The sequence below is a fragment of the Sabethes cyaneus genome, chromosome 3 (assembly GCF_943734655.1).
Source record: "Sabethes cyaneus chromosome 3, idSabCyanKW18_F2, whole genome shotgun sequence".
NCBI lineage: Eukaryota > Metazoa > Arthropoda > Insecta > Diptera > Culicidae > Sabethes > Sabethes cyaneus.
Window position 1 is genome coordinate 169,400,890 of NC_071355.1, and position 19,301 is coordinate 169,420,190.

Consider the following 19,301-nt stretch of genomic DNA (forward strand, 5'->3'; position numbering starts at 1 on the left):
TCCAACCAATTTTAAAAATGAAACCAAGCTGTCGAGATGCTTTGGAGATAATCAACTCACAATGTAGATTAAAAGTCAGTTTGGTGTCCAGCAAGGTGACGAGGTCACTAACTCGGGCCACTCTGCGTAACTCAATACCTTCGATAGTGTAACCAAAGGTGATCGGGTTTTTAGTGCGGTGAAAACTCATAACTTCACATTTGGCTATGCTTACAAAGAGCCAGTCCCGTTTACACCAGTCAGTGAATAAATCAAGCAAATCTTCCAAGCGGCGGCAGTCGTCTATATTTCCTATCGAAGCAAACAATTTCAGGTCAACGGCGTACACTAGTTCTTGACCTTGAAATGCCATGAAATGTCAGGCGTTTAAATTAATATTTTTTGAAACGGTAGTATTAACGGTATTAACGAAGGGACGGTAGTAGAAAGTAATGAAATTTAGAACGAAGGAGAAAGAGCGAAAAAATGAGAAGGGTGGGGGGTTATTAGTAGCTACGCTTAACAAGTAGTTGTGGTGCCTGCTACCTTTTGTCCAATACCGGAAAGTGCTTGGGTCGAATCAAGTTATAATCTGGGATTATAACCGGATTCGAACCCACAAGACCCGCCTAGGGCACTCTTTCTCCATCATTCTAAATTTCATTACTTTCTTCTACCGTCCCTTCATCAATTGTAAAAGAATTACCGTTTCAAAAAATATTAAGTGAAAAATTACCTTTCGGACATGGATATACATGTCTCGAAGGGGCAGTCCCGTTCACTGGACTCGGAGCTGCAGGCACTCCTGACGCAGCGGCAGCGGTTGAATAAGATGGTCAAGACAATTTTCCCGGCGAATCGCGACGTGGCGGTGGTGCTGGACGACGAGACCTATCTCACCCTGGATGGCAATGACTGAAGTTCATTTCCCACACCAAGCTTCCCAAGAAGGTGCTGCTGTGGCTGACATTCAGCGAGTAAGGGATGTCAAAGCCGCTCTTCTTTCGCTCCGGACTGGCCGTGAACAAGGAAATTTATTGTACGAAGTGCCTGCCGAAAGTTGCGTCGTTCATCAAGAAATGCTATAAGGGCGAAAACGCGGTATTCTGGCCATATCTGGCGTCGGCCAACTACTCGAAGCGATCGTTGGAGGAGATGGAGCGGCTGAATATCGAAGTCGGCGAACTCGCCCAACGTCCCCCAGCTATGTCCCACCGAGAATTTCTGGACTAACCTGAAATAGTGCAAGTAAGCTTCCTTGGAAAATTTATCAAACTCAATTAGCTGTCTTAGTTTTTTTATTACCATCCGAAAAAAGTCCATTTTTTATGCATACGTTATGCTGCCTATGCTAGCAGAACACATGAACAATTGTGGCTAATTACAAAAATATTCTGGTTGTTTGTTAAATCAAAATATAAGGAGGATGGTCTGCCATCGACCGTTCAACTCGGAACTTTAATAGCCTAGACTTTAATAGCTGTAAAGTGTCAATTGTTTGCGCAACATTTCGCATCACTTTTCGGAGTTGCTTATCCTGACAACCATTTAAAGGGCTTTCTCGACATCATTCCATCTGATCTGATACATTTCGACTGTCTGACTGTGGAAAGCTTTATCAGTCTCTGCTAAAAAAAATTCCAATTGGTGCCGAGAAAATAGAATGACGCTGAGCATAGATAAATGCCTCGCGATTTCATTCCACCGTAAACAGAGTCGTGAAGTTTCTGAATTGGATTATCAAAGTAATTATGCGATACTTGAACGTGTGGAGTTCGTCAAAAATCTTGGAGTTATGATCGCCACAATGTTAAATTTTCAGAACCATCTGTTTATCTGTTTATCATCGCTAAAGCAAATACACATTAAATGGGATTCTTGTTAAAAATTGCAAAAGAGTTCGACGACTCACACTGCTTGCTCCCCGAAGTACCCGAAGCTGTTATGGCAGCTAAACTGCTCACGTCAGAAGCGGATAGTCCCAGGACCCAGCTTATTAGAATCCATTCATTCGCTGTTTATTTCCGCAGCTGATAATTCAAATAACAAATAGGAGATTCGGAATACTTAACTGACCGGTTTCCCACGTCAAGCTTTTTCCGTTTATGTAAATATTAGAACACTTTTCTTAACCTTTAACTGAACATGTTGATTTCAATATAGCCACGTTTTGTCAAATCCTCCCATTATCGAGTTCATCAGTGAAATTCAACAATCATTACAAAAATTTTCATTCTGATCATTCCGGTTTATTTCATTAATTGTTTTATTCTACACGCGTATTTACAAAAAATATTCATCACGAACAAATTGAAGTGAATTCTTTTCCTAGAAACTGCGATTCAGTTTTAACATAAATGCTTTTTTTAATAATTTACTTCAAAACCCGCTATTACTTAGCTAAGATATTCGAGGCAGAAGCCTCTTGTAGAAATTATAGCTCACATTTCGGCAAGCATTTATCGATAATCGCACACTGCATAAAAGTCAGCTAACTTCACAATACCGATGCAATTTTTTTGCAATTCATACTATAGTACGAAAGAATGCACAAGTAGGTATTTCGAACTTTCAATTGATTTTATTTAAGAATATCGAAGTCCGTTGTATACTCGGTTTACGGATGGTTGGCTTAGCAAATTTTTGATATCTGAAATAAAACCGCTTTAGTATATTGAGAACAGCGATGAATGAAAATATGCATACCTTCTTTTTCAGTGTCACTCAGCTGCGTCTTAGGAAAGTCTACGTCGAACGTAATATAAAGAGTTCCTCGAAGATTGTTGTTCTCATAATTTGGCATTCCTTCGCCTGTCTTCCGGATTCTTGCTCCTGGCCAGGTAACTTTTTCTCTCTCAACAGGCACCTTGTGGCCGTCCAAGTGTTCAATATCCAATTTGAATCCCACCAAAGCATCCTAGTCATAACAATGATAGAAAATAAGATTAAAATGTCACAATAAAATTAAACTGAACAAACCTGTAAACTGATTGTCACATTGGTGTACAAATCATCTCCTCGGCGTTCAAATCTTTGATGTGGAACGGTTCTAACTTTCAGAATTAAGTCGCCCGGATCCCCATCAGTATGTGGTTCGCCTTCGCCAGAAAATCTCGTTTCCTGACCATCCTCCATACCTTGCTCAATTTCGATCTCAATCGTGCGCTCTTCGTTCACAAGCTTCACATTGGGACATTCGTCACAAACTGTCTGTTGCATCATTTGAAACCGTCCAGGGCCAAGATTTCTAGTGACCATTTCTTGCCGGCAATTACATTTTCGTGTACCCTGTGCTGGTTTCATTACTGGTTTATTTCGTGTAATTTCCACAAAATTTCCATTATACAGCTCTTCAAGCGTTACATAAAGATCCATCACAATGTTAGCGCCACGTGGCGTTTCGCGCTGTTCCTGACCTCCAAATCCGAACCCAAAGTCACCGAAGAAATGCGCAAATGGATCGGAATTATCCATCATGCCTTCCTTCTTAACACACTCTTCGCCGCACCGATCGTAAAGTTTGCGTTTATCCTCGTCCGATAGCACCTCGTAGGCTGCTCCCAAATCCTGAAATTTTTGCGACGCATCCGGGTCGTCCTGGTTTTTGTCCGGGTGCAGTTCTTTTGCTAATTTCCTGAAAAGGAAAGTTTAAACCGAATTTAATAATTTCGCAATAAAGATTATTGAAGTTAAAACTCTTTGTTTTATATAGCATTTTTATTCGCTTATTAAATGATTGTTTTCTAAATTATTTTTAAATGGATCATGAACTACACGTAAACTGAAGTACACTATTAATTGAATAAAACATTAGGTAAATTTTGCATACTTATAGAATATTGATGAGCAACTAGTATTTATTTCCAAAATAGCTCTATGATACAACTGCACGCCTGTTACAAGATTAATGACATACTAAAATGTCACTAAATAAAAAATACGAATATCTACAAAATCATTGATTTGAAAAAGGTTGAATTCAACGGTGTATCACAATCAAAACTAAACCCGTACAGTCTAAGTCTGGCTTTATTTGTTCTGCAAAATGGAAACCTCGAGTTGGTTTAGAAAAACTTATTTTACTGCAATAAACTATGAATGCAATTATACGGTATCAACTTTTCATATATTTTATGTTTTTTTCTTCCATTTAATATGGTTAGTGACTAGGTTATAGATATGCAGTCATGTAGAAAGAAATAGCATGTAGGTATTTTACATTCCAGTTAGAATAATTATGACGTTTTGAAAGCCTAATGGGCATTGCAAGCTTAAATTATTAGCCTGTGATATTTGGTAATTACCTGTAAGCCTTTTTGATCTCGTTTTTGCTTGCCGTTTTTCGAAGACCCAAAATTTGATAGAAATCCCTGCCAGCAGAAACTTCTTGCACTAGTAAAACCAATGCCACCAGCAGTAAAGCAGTGCCCCACAAGGCAAAGTATTTCATTTTTCCTATTCTTATGGATAACACACGCGCACAAGACACCCGTTTAAATTCACGCACAACTTCTTTTCGCAATCGGTTGAAAATTAGATATCTTTCATAAAAAGATTCATTTAAATTAGATAATTCTAAATACACCTATATGACTCCTCTTTTTGTGCTTCGCTACGGTTTGGGAATAAGCATTTCAATGTAGAATATGCTTCGTGTACCGTAATAGCTTTCTTCTGACTGACAGCACGCGATATATGCTCTGGCTGTCAATCCAGTCCGGCATTCGTTGGTGATCTCTGATTGGTCAAGATACACATAAACAAAATCTGACACTGTGGGTGTTCAAGTTGTTAATGGTGAGGTGGTAACATTCTTTCTATTCGATGCGGCCTCCGTCTTTGTTTTGTATTTCGTTATTTCTGAGTGAAAAAAAAATTATTTATTTCGTCGAATTGAAGTTTTTGTAGCGTCTTAATAGAATACGAAACCTGAAATTAAAGAAAAGAAAAAACTTTTTCCAAATTAAATCCCACACCTATTGAAAATTCTATTAAAAAATATTTTTTTCTTTTCTTTAATTTCAGAAATTTAGGATAGTAGTTCAGAAGGGGCAGAAGTCGCTTTGGAGTCACTCTTTCAAATACACCGGTTCATTTATGATATCTGTAATCACTGTAATGCGTACTCCGCTGTTCACATGAATAAATTGCTTGCCAGATCAAGAATATCTGGCCAAACTTCGACATCTTCTGTTTTTGGAGGTTCTCTGGAACTTCAGATTTATCCTTGGCAGTGAAATACTGGTTCCCTGGAATCTGGTTGTAGTCCGTTTTCACGTAGGTCTCGTCGTCCATAACCCATTTTCGATGTACTTGTGCAGAATTTTTTCGCGAACGAGCTGTTCTTTGGACGTCATTTTTCAGATCTTTGCACACCTGATGAAAAGACTCACACAGTGTAAACAATGCAATTTGAACTTGCTCCACGCAAAATTTCAATTAATTTTGCCCAATGGTTCAAAAGTTATAGCAATTTGAGAGTTGCATTTTTACCATGGACTCCCTTTATGATGTATTTGGTAGTAAATTTTTGTTTTTGTGAGATTTCATCCCAGTTAAACTGAGAGCATTTAGTTTGAAGCGCAGGTTAAAACTCTCTAGCATTACCGTTTACTGGTCGATCTGTCAAACTGCGAGTATATCGTTTTTTTTTTTTTTTTATTTTGTCATGTTTATTTAAATTAATATTTACAATTCAAGAATAGCTTTTAGCGAGTTGGTGTTAATAAATTTCGTTATAAATTCGTTTTGAAACGCCTAATAAAAAGTTTAGTCGATGTAGGTAAAGATACTTATTCCACTGAGCTCACTGACTCGCTGCTTTACACATTTTTTGTTAAGTAAGCGCCTTTTTGGTAGTAAAACAGATAAGTCCAAAAAAAACCATGCCTCTTGTGCGAATAAGTTGGTCGGACATGTTGGTAAACTCAGGCATAGCCAACATGTTTTTCCAACATCTAGACCAACATATTCATACACATAGCCATGTAGGTATTATAAAGTGCAATAAATTCGACCCAACATTAGTGGTGATGTCCATCATAATTCATAAAACTTAATATTTTCTAATATTTATGTATGGAGATATGTATATTTGGGAAGTCATTTCGATATTTAAAATAAGTTTTAAAATAGATGATACATATGAAACAAAGATAAACGGAAACACAAAACAATGAATGTATAAGTACGGATGTCACAATTCCACATCCCTGTTTCACGGTTCCAATGTACTGCAATTAAATGTACAACCTCGTTGCATAGATTTTGGCGCTTCTCAATAAAATGGTCAAATTTAAATTACTTCCAAACGAAACATTCCAAAAATCATCACCCCATAGGGTTATTTTTCCTTCGTCAAGTTTAACACAAAAGGAAGCTTGCGAATGTATATGTGTATTGGTGACAGATGTGTTTCCTTTTGCTACAATCCCAGTCGGTATCCTTCGTCAGTTACTTTCGGACCGATGTATTTTGCGGTATAGCAGGTTGCAAACATCCAGGCGCAGAGATACACATTGAGTGCTTTTTTTCTTGTTAGACTTTTAATTATTCAGTAATCCTTTAAAGTTTGGAGTAACCTTTTTTTCATGCTCGCAACTGATAATCTCCGTGCAATAGTGAATGAATCTTAACTGTAGACAATATTATTACGTCGCATAGTGCTTGTGGAAAAGTGAAACTTTTTTCTTACCCCATCATATATGAAAGAGGATTATGAATGTGGACTAAATCAATTAATTTCGAGGTAAATTCTGCTGTTGATATTGACATTAGTATGATGTTAATAATAGTACATACTTCCGTCGGTAGAAAGTGACGTTCTTTGAAAGTAAAAAATCTGCCTCAATTTGTTCCTTCCTGGATCAATTTAACTATTATCAGGCAAACTGCGCTGTAGATATCCTACTTTAATTGAAAATTGATTTAGAAAGTTCGTGTTTCGCTTGTAAGGAATAGTGGCTCTGAGATCTTTTAACTGTAGAAAATACCCAGTCATATAAGCCAGTAATAAATAGTTTGAGGGAATACCAAATGACTTTGAACACCTTTAACTATTAGATAACCCTATATCGTTCTACATAAAAATGTTCCCTTAAATGTGATATTTTATAAGAATTATGAAAGGCATACTTTATGCATGCTACTTTGGTTTTGAGGCCTTTGCGGTACATAGTTACTTGGCCCTACTTGCCATAAATAAATATACATACGCTCTTGAGGCTCAACATTTTCTCTTCATAGAAATTTCGCCTCACTAGCAGCGGTGCATAAAGGTGAGGAAAGTATTTGTGCATAAGGGGGGAAAATCGATTCACGTCATCATTCCGCTACTCAAAACCACACACCATCAAGCTGAAACTGGGGGATTTAACTTCATGGATTGAAAAGGATACACAGTTTTTCATGGCAAAGCTTTCGCGGCTCGACCAGTAGTGTCAGGAATCTTGTTACCAAATTGAAACGTGCGAACTTCACTTTTTCTCATTAGTTTGAATAAGCAGTGAGAGAAAATATACTTCATTTGAAGCACCGTGGTGTCTAAATTACGTAGCTGACTGGTAATTGCTGATAAAAATATTACACTGAAATCGACTATCTTAGAACTGTGTGCCAGTACCAGTTTTGATTAAACTATTTGTTTATGATCTACGGGTTTGTTAGAAGTTCGATGGATAGAGTACGTCGTACTTTGCAAGTCAAAATTTGTATATGTTTTTTCATTTATAAAATAGTCATTTTGTATTCTAATTCTTAGTTGGGTTAAATAACTTCAACAGATCTACAATTTATTCGATTTTTACGAATAATATTATTATTTACGACTATTGTGATTTTTTCTTTTAACTGAACCACTCTACGTCTATACTATTTATGAAGTTCAAAAATAGAATTATGAGTCTGGACTTGAGGCTACTAGAGTCTGCCGTGAACTGTCGTCAACATTCTTAACTCGATCGGTACATAAAAAATCACACCCTCAATAATAATAAAAACGATTCAGCCGAAATAGCGTGCGTGATTTCTATTCGTCCTTTCCCCAGAGTGTAGCATTTTTTGGATATAGAAAAATGTAAATTTATTGTATGCTTTGCACTCGAATTCCAGCACCAGTCAGACACGTAAGCTCACAATTAATCAGACAATCGGAAGCGCCATACCGCACTCAACAGTGCCGTCAAAATAAAGCTGGAATAATAATTATATTTAATGTATTCACTGATAGCAAACCTTTCGCTATTTTGAACTTAGCGTTCTTTAGTGCTTATATATTTAGGAACCAGAAAAAGGACACTTCTCTCCAACATAATCAAACTTTGAGTGAAACCAGAGAAAAGGGAACCACTAATTAACGTGACCAATCTCGCACGCTGGTTTTCATGACAATATTTTTCACAGAAAACATGAAATGTACTTTGGAGCTATTTATAATTGTATCCCAAATGATATAAAACGTTCAGTTTTGATGCATTCTTTTTTAGCAGAAGATTGCAACATTTAAAATAAGGTCTACCCTAAAATCAGTCTTTTCACCATAGGGATACTCATAATTGACTTCAATTAGTGCAATGGTCACGAATAGGCTCCAATATTTCAGTGGCTAACATGCACAGGAGCAGCCTAATTCGCTTATACAGTTAATACCGTTAATACAAATGCTTTACAACATAAGTTACTGACTCGAATGACTTTTGCAGTCACACTATTAAATAGGGCACGGGAGGGTATTTTCAGCCCATTAAGCGATTGCATCTATTTTTTCGGCCTATGGCCTAGATCTAGTGGAAGAACAGGTGGATTTGTCGTTCTTCCAATAAAAAATAGTAGATTACTTACAGTCTTGAGAAAATAGTTATAACATATTAAAATTTTATGTCGGCAAAGTAGTTTTATTAGCGAAAGAAAAGACAAATAGGCTGAATTTAGAAGCATGCTGGAAATACCCTCCCGGGCCCTATGACCGGATTCTCTTCATTATACATTCCGAACTCAGCATGAACTTCGACATTCTAGGGCACATATGCTTCTGAACTCCAGTAAATTGGTTCGACAAAAAAAAACAAACACCCCAAAGCAGGACCGCGCTGAAGGCTCCAACAGGCGACGACGGCATGCGCTGACATTTTTCTTGATTTTTTTCGCGCCCCTTCGACTATTTGGATCAATGTTCTACATGCAAAGTGCCGTCCATTAGACGACGGGCCAACTGGTAGCATGGCAATCAATTTTGGCCCAACTTACTATATACTTACTATGTATAATTCGTGCCTATAGGCTGACGCTAGTAGCCTATTAAATTCAGTTGCCCTGAAACGAAGTTCGCGAGCGGGTGTACCACAAAGTAGATTTACTGCAACTGCATCAGTTCAGCGAATATTAGTTTTTCGTAGTAGTAGATCAACGAATGCAATATGTGTTGCATTGTCATTAAATCGCACTTTGTTATCATTCTGACCAAGGTAAATATAGTTGTACATGGATGCTGTAGTAAATTAATTTAGCGTGAATTAAGAGAAATGAAAATAAAATGAACCTTAACCCGTAAGGCGCACGTTATCAATATTTATAGCGAGGAACTACTACATGAACTTTTACAAGAAACTAGTTCACAGTTGCAACTCAACTGAGAAACATGTGCATAAGAGTTGTCAATCGATTCATATATCTCATACTATATTGGGGATCAATGATGCTTTACAGTGCCTACGCAGTGGCAATATCGCCACCGAGAAAGCCTTTACCAGTGATGGAAAATCTCTGTGATAAGTGCCGGAAGACGGCTTGCATGAAAAGTGGAAAATGTGACATTGTTTACAACGATAAAGTGAACGTTAATGAAAAACCCACAATAACTTGATAGCTGATGTGATTGGGTATTTGCTCTTCGGAAGTGTCATTTCTTAAAACTGTTAACGAACGAACAAACGACGTTTTGTTTATGATAATGGCGTTAATGTAAAGTATCTCAAATTATACAAAGAACAACAATTAATTAGCCGCAAGTGGTGATACAAAAAGCTAGCTATTTAATTTTTAGAATTTCAAAAGAGGTACTAAACAATTGGGTTTTACAAATTAGTTCATTCGCTATATTTTTGTGCATTAGTGAACACAAGAATTCGACACATTAAAAATCTATATTTGTATTGCGTTTTTATCCTATTCATAATTCTCAAAGTGGAAATTTATGTTTCAAATTTTTACATGTTTTGCTATTTTATCTTTAAAAATGTAAAAGTGTGTCCATTAGGCTTAAAACTACATTCATACTGTGTGATGAATACACTATAACAGATAGTGTATGTCATAATAGATTTGTTATGTTTCTTTCAGATAATTCAGCATCAAAAATCTGGGCTTATAATAGATTCAGGCAATTGAATAATTCCAATAGACAATGAGAATATGTTGAAGAAAAAGGCTTTTGATATAGTATTTTCGTTTTTTAATCTGGATTAGTTCCAGTTTCAACCCGAACACTGAATAAAAAACATTTTCGGAAGAATAAACCAACATTTTGGAGTATTTGTATTTGTAGAGTGTTGGTAAATTTCGTGGGTGGCGACAGGATGCTGCTCGATCAGTTAGAACACCGATAGTTCGGCATCGTGGCACTGCAGGAGATCTGTCGCACAGACGAGCAGGCCTGGAGGATCCGTGACGGCAAAGCTTAATTTTACCAGAGCAGTGGAACGACCAACGAGCTGAGGACCGGCTTCGCAGTGATAAACAGAATGGAGGATCACGTAATGGACTAAAAAACGATCAACGGAAGGATCTGCATTTTGAAGTCGCATCTTCAACTTCATTGTAAACGTGCATTATCCCCACGAAGGTAGACCCGACGACGAGAAGGAAGGAAGCGTTCTATTGCCAGCAGCAGACAACATACGTCAGCTGCTCGCCACGGGGCATCAAGACCATTATCGGGGATATGAACAGTGAACACGTAGGTCGCCAGGGAGACAGTGTATAGACAGGTGATCGGGCTCGGCTCATAACCTGCACACCGACACGAATAGTAACGGCCAACGATTCTTCATAGTGATCAGAAACACTCTCTTCCCCCGCAAAGAAATCCACAAGTCACTTGGAGATCCCCTGACCAACGAACCCTGAACCAAATCGACTATATTCTCAACGATAGCCGGTGTTTCTACATCTGTGCTCAAAACTATCGACGGTTTATACCTCGTGACTAATCCGCCCTCCTCGGTTGAACATTCGGATACTAGATAACCCGCAAGTTACCGAGAACTACACCCGCCCTACCTTCGTATGTAGAGCTAGTGAGGAAACCTCGAGCGCACGCAATGATTGTATGTGTAGGATATAGAATGAAGTTGAATGATCGAAATGATTATTCCTATTAACTAGCATTTTGAATTTTAATTAAAATTATCCTAAAGCAAAACCATGGACATAAACGTCCTTAAGAACTTGATTCTTCTTTATCGACAGACTTCGCAGCCGGTTATTACAGGACAGGGCAATTACGGGGCGTACTGACTCTTTAGCAGCACCGCCCAGCAGAGATTCGAACATACGACGACTGGTTTCTCAGGCTAGCATCGGACCCCGAAGCTAACTGTCGTGCTTTTTGCTCTTCGACTTCAGGAGCAACTTGTAAACACGAGTTACGTCGGCTAATATAATCAACAGACTGCCTCGTTATTTGTATTTGTCGACCAACATTTGAAAGGGGCGGATAAGCCAACTGTCAAACAGAACGAGTGAGAGTTCATTTTCCTATGCTGCTCCAGCAAAAAATAACTCTCACCCGTTCTGTTTGACAGTTGGCTTATCCGCCCCTTTCAAATGTTGGTCGACATTTGAGACCGAGTATTCGATTCTCTTCGGTTCGCATATCTCTCGCTCGCTTACTCGACGAACTATCAATCATTTTCCGATGTCGCGCTATCTCAGTCTGACTCAGAACTTAGCGCACTGATATTGCGCGAACACTCGAACCGTGCTGTCAGCACATTTTTCGAGCAGTTTAATTCTACACTCTAATTTGTGGTTATTTTTATTGCAACTTAATTATATCGACTTTATACCAATTCATGTCTTATCTACTACACTAACTATGTCCAAAAATACTGAATTCAGGATAAAGTGTAGAATCTACGGCCACGCGAAAATAGTATCAAAGATCACCCTTTTTGCTCTGTACAATAAGAATAGAAACTGATTTATTGACGTCCCAAACTTACAAGCATCACAGATGCTAAGAGAAAAACAGAAAACTTGAAATTCATGTGCTTCACAACAGTCATCATTCTATATATTAAAGCTGAAGCGTGCGGTCGCAGGTTTGCGGGGAATTTTCATCGTGGGAATGGAAAAATGGCTTCGAAGTGCCACGACCATCAGAACACTTGGAAACCCCATCAAAGCATTGCCACGAGGGACAATTTGGCCAAGTATCGACGAGCGCGGAAGAAGTTTGTCACGATCTTGAAAAAGAAAAAGCGCCAGAAAGAGGACAGAGATCGTAAAAAGCTAGAACAACTATTCTGGGCTAATAAGACGTGTCAGTTCTATGAGAAGGTGAACCAATCTCGTAAAGGACACACCCGATCTCGAAGAGATCCTACGATAAATCGGTCAGCTGAAGAATAACAGAGCCGCCGAAAACGACCGACTCTCGGTTGAAAACTATAAAAATGGCAAAGAACCTGAGTACTTCACAGAATAATTACAAGGATTTGCGAGGAGAACGAACTACCAGAGGAGTGGATGTAATATACGGTTTGTCCCAACTACAAAAAAGGCGACAGGCCAGATCACTGAAATTACTGCGACTTTACGTTGGTCAACGCCACCTGCAAGTTGGTCTCCCAGTTTATCCCCTTCGTCTATCCCCAATAGCAAGAGAATTCGTAGGGGATATGCCAATACCAAAAGGGCTTTATGGTGCCCGTGCTACTACAAATCAATCTTTTATTCTACGACAAATACTTCAGAAATGTCGGGAGTACATCGTATCCACACATTATTCTCAACCCCCGCAAAGATAAAAACACCTCGTCCAAATTACCCAAGTAACAATTTGAGGCCGATCAAACGCCTTTATAGCTGATTTTATTCAACCTGTGGCTGATCTATGGTTTAGGTTTAGGAATAAAACCTTTTTTAAGCTCTTAAACATCTAAATCTGGTGATTTTATCAAGCTTCAGGCTAATTAATAGCTGCTTTAGAAGCTTAATAGAAACTTTTTTGCGCTTTTAAATAGCCAATTTGGGCAATGCTGTCAATTCTATTTTTAGAACGAGAAATAGTTTTGCAATCTGCTTTTCCAGTCGCTTAATCAACGCTTCATCAACCTTTATGCAGCCAAAAAAATCTATTTCTAAATTTAAAAAAATAGAACTCGGCCTTTTTTATTTTGCTGTGAACATGTTTCGATCGCGATATTTTTAATTTCGAATAACTTTAATTCGTGTAATTAAGCTAGCTAATTAAAAATGCATGTCTTTTTTCCCGGGAATTGAACCCGTCATCTTTTGATCCATAAGCAGTATGATCCGCCCCATTTGCATCTGCAGAACAGACAGTGAGAATATCTTTACACCCGAAGCCTGCTCAAGTAATATTTTTGTTGTATAATAGCTTATCAAACATTTATTCCACGGAAATTAGCTGTATAACAGTTTAATAAGCTATTAACAACAAAAATGTTACTTGGGTAGTCCGTCTTTTACTGTCAGCCGAATTGCGAAATTCTATGATCTGACAGTATGTGTGCTGTAAGTCGAAAGAAAACTTGGTAGAAGTTCGTAAAGCCACTTTATCACCCTTAAGCAGCCTTAAAGTAGTTTGAAAGCTGTGAGCGTAATGAAAGCTTCCACTCTACACTTTCACATCTTTAAGCAGCCATAAAACGGTTTGATGTTTATGGCTGTTTAGAAGCAGATATTTTAGTAGAAAAATCCGCTATTAAGCTTGTTTATCAGCTTTTGGGGGAAAACTGGTTTGAAAAACTTAAAGTAGCTTAAACTTCGCTTATTTAAACACCATTTAAGTGCTTGCTTTATGCAACTTTGATCGCCTTAAACCAACCCGCAAACAGCCATTGCTCTTGCAATTCAGCTACCGTTGTTACTTGGGTAGGTGAATTCATTTTAATCTGAATATTTGGTAACTCTATTCATTTTCACATAAGTTTTTTTTTGCTTTTTTTCAATTTACCTGATCAACTTAACCGTCAATTGTGTATGACGCTTGATCAGTTTTTAATGTGAATGTATTCATATCACCGGGATTCAGATTAAAGTAGGTCATTCCAGCGGGGGTACATGATATATTTTCGTGGATTTAAGGGCAGACAGACATACGATACAGTCTAGCGCAAACAGCTATGGCAGATAGTACACGAGTACCGGTTTTCGGACAAGCTGACACAGCTGATCAAAGTCACTCTGGAGCGAGTGATGTGTTAAGTGCGTGCCTCGGGGGCACTCTCCAGTCCTTTCAAATCGTGCAGAGAATTGCGGCAAGGGGATGGACTGTTCTGTATGTTATTCAATATCGCTATTGAAGGTGTGATCCAACAGGCGGGCATCGAAACGAGAGGAACGATCTTCAGCAAGAGTAGCTAGCTCCTAGGCTTCGCGGACGACCTCGACCTCGTTACTAGAAACCTTAATACGGCGGAGGCCTGACTAAAAATGGAAGCTAGGAGGATAGGGTTACAAATCAATGCCTCCCACGGACAGTGACTATTAGCGATGAACTGGAAGTGGGTGATGAGTTCGTATATTTGGCATCTCGGGTCACCGCCGCCAATAATCTCCTTATGCAACGACGCATTCAACCTGGAAATCTAGCCTACTTTTTCCTCCGCAAGACGCTTCTTCTTCTACGAACTTGAGATAGTAATTTGGTAACGTACACCTCGACACCTGGCAAAAGTTGGGAAACTACGGTGGGACGGCCACGTCGCAGGGATGCTAAACGACTATGCAGTGAAATCCGTTCTCTTCAAGAACCCCACCGGCACCAGGAATAGACGCCCAACGTGCTAGATAGCTCGACCAGGTTGAAACTGACATGCGTATGTCGAGACGCGCAACGAATCGGCTACGAATAGCCAAGGACCGAGTGAAATGGAGAGGAATTCTGAATACAGCAAGAGCCACCACGGCTCTCGGTTGGTAAGGAGAGAGGGGGGTGTAGTCAATATTCGTAGGATTTTATACTGCAGGGGTTTTACATTTGTAGACTCGTCACTCGAAGCAACACTAGAGCGCTGCAGCGTGCCTATGTTACGAAACATACTTTATCGAAAAATGAGTAGTTTTTGTATGGACGATGGAATCAACGCAAGTGTCTCTTCTGTTTGACAGTGAGATTAACTTGTCGTATTCTGTCAGTGAGAGTGGGTGTCGTATTCTGCATTGTATTCTAACGTATTTTTGCCATTCCATTACATCAAATTGCCTTTTCTCTCTAGGTGATAGTAATCTGTTTCCTATCAATCATACCATGGCCGGGTCCAAGCGTGTTCAAAATATCCTGCTCCCGGGACAGCTCTCGAGTGGTGCGCAAAATAGTACAATCCAAATGGTTGCCGATACTGGAAAAGTACCAAGTCAAGTTACCACTGGAGTGTCCGTTTCATCCCTTGCGGGACATCTTCAGTCCACAGCAAAGTGCCAAGAAACAGAACCGCCCGAGCCAGTGGACCTGCGGTTTTTGTGGTAAGAGCTTCTTCGAGGAGAAACACCTGGACATGCACTTCGAGAACCGACACAAAAACAAAATCAACATGGCAGAGGATGCTGTCTGTTTGGCCGACTACTGCGACATGATGCGTTGCGAAGTACTAATCGCGAAGGACGCAACGCTGTCGTTTGGCGTTGATCCGAACATGATGTCTACCGACATTGAAGTTTGGAGTGAATCAACGGCCTACAGAACTGCACTGACCACTTCGGGTCCCAGAGATTTAGCTAAAATGCCCGAAAGGTGAGCTGATGTAGTTACTATCTGTTGTATCACATAACAGAGAAGATGTTGAGCATATTTCTTTTACAGCACATCATTGCTTCCAAAGATATTGCAGTCCATGAAGGATGAACTGTTAGGTGATCGGAAGGGGTCGAAAAAGGATCGATCGTCAAACTGCGACATTAGCGATAATGAAAAACGACAAGTTAGTCCGTTTCCTGAAAATGAGGGTAAACTATACTATCAAATTTCTAAACACACTGATAAAAGAGTATATTTTAGATAAACACGACTACGTGGTCGAAGATGAAGATGATGAGGAAGAAGACAATGAAGATGACGAGGATGAGGATGATGAAGAAGATAATGATAATGACAGCAATACAACATCGCAGTGTGAGCAGAATCTAGTAGACTCGTCGCTACCGCCAGTCGACAAAAAACAACAAAAACTATCCGAAATGCAACGAATGAAGGCCAACTGCAAAGCAGAGGAACTCCAGCAGTTGAAGACAGGATGTGAAATTCTAGTACGCGATTGCATTGTGGGCTTACTAGTGCAGTTGTCTCTAGATGATTTCAAAAGTATGGAAGAAGAAATGAACCGCGCTGTCTGCTGGTATTTAACATGCGAACGGTATTGGGAAGATGGTCCATTAGATCAGCGACCCTTTCCCTGGGGATTGGTTTTTATTCTGGTCATGGTACTATCTTTAGGGGTGTGCCTGTGCTACTACATCATTTGGATCTTATTTGAGTAAGTATTATTTTAAATTACGCTCTTTTGTACAAATTCATTCCAAATACTTCTTTTTTTCCTTTGTCTAAAACATTTCTAAAACTTATGTTTAACTTTGTGTTTCAATACCGATGTTGAACCAAGCAGTGAAGATCATAGCCCAATGGGAAGTAATCAGATAACTGCCCACCCAAGTCCAACGCATGGTCGGCACTATTTACAGCCACAGGCAGCTAGTATTTACCATCTGCAGGATGGAGGACATTCTGCCACAAGTCTCAACAGTCTGGGTCAGATATCAAATCTAAATGTGGCAACGGTAGGAACTTCTAGTGGGACCGATCTACAGCACACGCCCCAAATCCATGCTACCCAAGTACCGTACGGTGACGAAAGTGGGGGCTATGGATACGGCACAGGTGGATCCAACGCTATTGTTTCCGAAGGGGCGTCCGCTGCGAATGCCTCAATCGGGGGTGGAGAGTTCAGCGAACTCGGTCAAAGCGAACACTACATCTACGTTACCTACCCACCAGAACTGAAACGAAGACTACTAGAAAGGTACGGTAGTGACATCTATATGCAACTTTTGCGCAAAGATGCGTACGAGTACTATTAGCGAATATCTTCGGTGTCGTAATGTGTGTGCTAATTTTTCGTTCTAATTTTGTTGTTTTATTTTACTGCTAAGTGTTTCGTTTGTTTTCACCCCGACTTATCATTATGTATAAAGTTTACAGTTTAATACAACGGCTTCATTTGCAGTAATGGGTTCTTTAAAGTTAACCTACGCTACAACTTTTTTCGATAGCCCAATATGTATGGGATACGATTTTAACTTGGCATATCTAATTTATGCTGTTCTTCTGTTTTAGTACCAAGCTTACCCATGTTACTCATATTACGCTCATTTTGCTACCAATGACATTGTAGCTCTATAGCACAATAAATACTAAATAGATAAAACTATGATTTCTTCAACAATATTGTAGATAACAATCAACTCTGCAATCGCCATATACACCACTTTTTCGAATTGTGATTCACTTTAGGCGCTGTAGTCATATGAGCAAACACAGCCAGAAGCATGAATATGTATCGTCGTCTCTAATGATATAATCGTAAAATTGTCATACAATTTTGTTCTTTCCCATCCGACTTGAAAACCAACTTTTTTGCCAACTTTCTTAATAATGATTGTTGTTCAAAAGACCAATTATGTACACTAGCACGACATTTTTGTCGGTAATCCTTTGCATTTTAATAGACCTCAATTTGTACGATAACCTCCGTCGCTTCAATGTAAACGAAAAAAGATGCAATCAATTGACTGCGCAAAAAAAATTTCAAATCTTGTCAGAATCGGTTCTATAGTTTTTGAGTGACCGCAATGATCAACGATTTAAAATTTATGGTTTTGAGCGAGGATGAAAAACTGGATTAATACATGAAAGTTTAACTTGAACCCTCTTAAATTGCTCGTACCTTTATTTACGCTACTTTAATTTCTTTTTGTGCAATTTAAAAAATTGTTTCCCTCTACTTTTTTAGGTAACCAGTGAAATCTAAACTGTCAAAAAATGTTTTAAACTGCATGACCTCTTTACCTATAAATTCAAACAAAAGCAAGAACCGATTACCATTAATTTGCTGTGCAATAGAAGTAGATTCTTTTTGAAGCCGCAGTATACAACCAGCAACTTTTGAATATAAATGAACATTATATAATAAGCCAATGTTCTCTGCAGTTGTAGTTTTTGTTTTACCTTCAACCGAATGTAGCCTCCGATTTTCAAGTAATTTTCATAATTTTGTGTTCTTGTGTGTGGTAGATTACTAGATAGTGCTGTTCGAAATTGAAGCTTATCATTTATTAACCATCGTGATTTCCTAACTCTCGTCTGCATCGATGTATAGGAACTCAGCATCCTTTCTAAGACACTCCAAATAAATGGTATGCGAAGGATTCAAATGCCAATCTGTGCAGCATGCTACACCATCCCGCTATGCAACTCTCTGTCCTTTACCTTTACGTTCTGTACCAGTAATATCTGTACGTCATCTAAGCTACAACACTAAGAAAACTAGTATTACTTTCCAGCCCTAAGATCCAAAGAAAAAAAAACTAGTTAGTAAATCAAAAATTTTCTCTTTCTTTTTTCTTGTTTCATTGATTTTCTTTTCTTCCTTTAGCTGCTACAATAGAACGACCCGTCTATGAAATTAGACTTACAATGTTACAATAGGCAACATTTTAGTGATTGAATAAAACATGAATTTACTGATTTAAGATAACTACTCACAACTTGCAACTAGTAGCTATGCTGTAAAATGTATGCAAACCAAAACACACTGAACCAGAATCCAAACGTACATACTTTAGAAGCGTGGTATAGAAATAAATCGAGTACACGGTTTGTATTTGTCGTTTCTAATAGTTGCACAAATGTCTGCTCGTATACTTAAAATACTTTCTCGCAGCTTTAATTTTAAATTTAACTAGCTACCTACGACAATAATTCCCACAATGCTGAAGAAAACACAATTCATTTTTCAAACTTCTTCGTAAAACATACCAACTATATCTCTCGCCAATCTTTCGTGCAAATTGTGACATCAGTTATG

General features: G+C 38.7%; 2 protein-coding genes across 3 annotated transcripts; one reads left to right on the forward strand and one right to left on the reverse strand.

The window, feature by feature from the left end:
• Window positions 1–2,190: 2,190 nt before the first annotated feature.
• LOC128741530 (dnaJ homolog shv) lies at window positions 2,191–4,638 on the reverse strand. The gene is made up of 4 exons (XM_053837412.1): window positions 4,284–4,638; window positions 2,959–3,613; window positions 2,686–2,896; window positions 2,191–2,629 (listed from the first exon to the last, which is right to left on the reverse strand). The coding sequence occupies exons 1-4, from the start codon at window positions 4,427–4,429 to the stop codon at window positions 2,565–2,567; spliced, it is 1,077 nt and encodes a 358-aa protein (XP_053693387.1). The 5' UTR covers window positions 4,430–4,638; the 3' UTR covers window positions 2,191–2,564.
• Window positions 4,639–9,351: 4,713 nt separating this feature from the next.
• On the forward strand, window positions 9,352–18,951 carry LOC128743168 (uncharacterized). 2 transcript variants are annotated; one of them, XM_053839693.1, is made up of 6 exons: window positions 9,352–9,440; window positions 15,441–15,955; window positions 16,025–16,167; window positions 16,220–16,694; window positions 16,824–17,237; window positions 18,870–18,951. In XM_053839693.1, exons 1-6 carry the CDS (start codon window positions 9,393–9,395, stop codon window positions 18,895–18,897), a joined length of 1,623 nt encoding a protein of 540 aa, XP_053695668.1. In that variant the 5' UTR covers window positions 9,352–9,392; the 3' UTR covers window positions 18,898–18,951. The 2 variants fall into 2 exon arrangements, with proteins under 2 accessions (XP_053695668.1, XP_053695667.1); XM_053839692.1 differs by lacking the exon at window positions 18,870–18,951 and having other exon boundaries at window positions 16,824–17,295.
• Window positions 18,952–19,301: the final 350 nt, after the last annotated feature.

Coding starts and splice junctions, on each gene's coding strand:
- LOC128741530 (XM_053837412.1), bottom strand. CDS start 4,429: ATGAAATACTTTGCCTTGTGGGGCACTGCTTTACTGCTGGTGGCATTG. Junction 3,614..4,283: donor GAGATCAAAAAGGCTTACAG/GTAATTACCAAA, acceptor TTTCCTTTTCAG/GAAATTAGCAAAAGAACTGC. Junction 2,897..2,958: donor ATGTGACAATCAGTTTACAG/GTTTGTTCAGTT, acceptor TGTTATGACTAG/GATGCTTTGGTGGGATTCAA.
- LOC128743168 (XM_053839692.1), top strand. CDS start 9,393: ATGTGTTGCATTGTCATTAAATCGCACTTTGTTATCATTCTGACCAAG. Junction 15,956..16,024: donor TTAGCTAAAATGCCCGAAAG/GTGAGCTGATGT, acceptor TTTCTTTTACAG/CACATCATTGCTTCCAAAGA. Junction 16,168..16,219: donor TCCGTTTCCTGAAAATGAGG/GTAAACTATACT, acceptor AGTATATTTTAG/ATAAACACGACTACGTGGTC.